General features: G+C 36.1%; 1 protein-coding gene across 1 annotated transcript; it reads left to right on the forward strand.

Moving 5' to 3' along the window:
- The first annotated feature begins 290 nt into the window (after nt 1–290).
- LOC121130951 (uncharacterized) lies at nt 291–1,327 on the forward strand. Its single transcript, XM_040726568.2, has 2 exons — nt 291–383; nt 454–1,327. Exons 1-2 carry the CDS (start codon nt 372–374, stop codon nt 1,162–1,164), a joined length of 723 nt encoding a protein of 240 aa, XP_040582502.1. The 5' UTR covers nt 291–371; the 3' UTR covers nt 1,165–1,327.
- Nucleotides 1,328–1,642: the final 315 nt, after the last annotated feature.

A 1,642-nucleotide genomic window follows, 5' to 3' on the forward strand; every position in this document is an offset into this window, starting at 1 on the left:
CTTCTAAAATAAAATAAATGAAGAAGACACTTAAAATTATGAATACACGTTGCAATTTAATCTTAAAGAGAATGAAGATTTTTTTTTTCTTTCTTTGGCGTTTTAATCATTTATGTAAAAATAATGTATTTTTCTTGAAGATTGTACTGCTAAGGGAGTGCGGTGAGCACCTTTGCAATTTTATATTAACGTGTGTCTACCCATAAGTATACTTTTTTTGTTTCAAGATTAATTTTTGTTATTAAAAAATCAAACGAAGGTAACACACACTAAAAAGGTACAATCGATAAAGGGCATTCTTTTTCTTTAAAAAGGAGGAAACACCAGTTTTTGTCATCAGTTGAAGGATCAACTCTCAAGCAACAACAAGAATGAAGACTTTTGTATGAACTCACATTGATAAAATATATTCAATAGGAATGTTCTATAGCATGATCATTTTTATATTTACAGATTTTGTGCTCTGTTCTTTTGAGCTCTGCTCTTCTCATTGACGCCGGACTCGTCAGAGTACGACGTGACAAGCCTCTTTCTAACTATGGTTCTGGAGCTATTGGAGAAGCATCGGCTTTGAATCCTGTCAGAACTCCCTTCGGTGGCAGTTCTTCAGGATCCTTCGGTGGATCCGTTTCCCAAACTTCTCCTCTTCGCCAAGTTGCTATCGTCAGTGAAACCAACAATGCTCCAGGAACCCTTGGAGATAACAGCGACTTTGACAACTCTTTCGAATCTGAAAACGGTATCAGACAAGAATCTTCTGGATCCACCGTCACAATTGGAGCCGACAACGTTGTTGTCATGAAGGGATCTTACGAATACATTGGTGATGATGGTCAAACTTACGTCGTCGACTGGATCGCTGATGAGAATGGTTTCCAACCCTCTGCCGCTCATCTCCCAAAAGAAGTCCCAATCCCATTCCCCGAAATTGCTGAAGCTGTTGCAGCTCAAATCGCTTTTGCTGCTGAAGAAGATGCTGCTAAGGGTGGTTCCTCTTTCAATAGTGGATCTTCATTCAACGGTGGATTCCAAGGACAATCCAGTGGATTCCAAGGTCAATCCAGTGGATTCCAAGGACAATCCAGTGGGTTCAACTCCTTTGCTGCTGCTTCCAACAACCTTCCCGTTCGGGCAAGCCCCATTCTTCCCTCATACTCCAACTAAATTATAACCCAATACATTAAATTAAGTTTATACCAAATATTTCATCTTTTAATTGCTTAACTAATGGGTTTTCATAAACTTAGACTTGAAATTTTATATTCTTATTTTGAATTTTATATACGATTTTGCAATTAAAAGGTACCAATAAATATTAAAAATTTAATTAGTATTCGATTTGATTATTGAAGTTTTACTTTTCATTATAGTAGGTGAATTATAAATAATAAGAAATGGTACCACAATAACTAAGAAATTTTACAATTTATATTCATGTTATGGCTAACGTGCCAAACAGCCGGGCAATCTAAAAATTTACAATTGAGTGGTCAATGGTCATTTTATCTTCATTTACAATTCCCGAGGCTAGACAGCCTTGTTATAGGACATTTTCATAGAAATTTATCTTTCATTCATACATATAGACTATAGTATGATATGAAATTGTCTGGATAAAAGCCTATGGCCAACACTATCCTGA

Source organism: Lepeophtheirus salmonis, unplaced genomic scaffold (assembly GCF_016086655.4).
Source record: "Lepeophtheirus salmonis unplaced genomic scaffold, UVic_Lsal_1.4 unplaced_contig_1436_pilon, whole genome shotgun sequence".
Classification (NCBI taxonomy): Eukaryota; Metazoa; Arthropoda; class Copepoda; order Siphonostomatoida; family Caligidae; genus Lepeophtheirus; species Lepeophtheirus salmonis.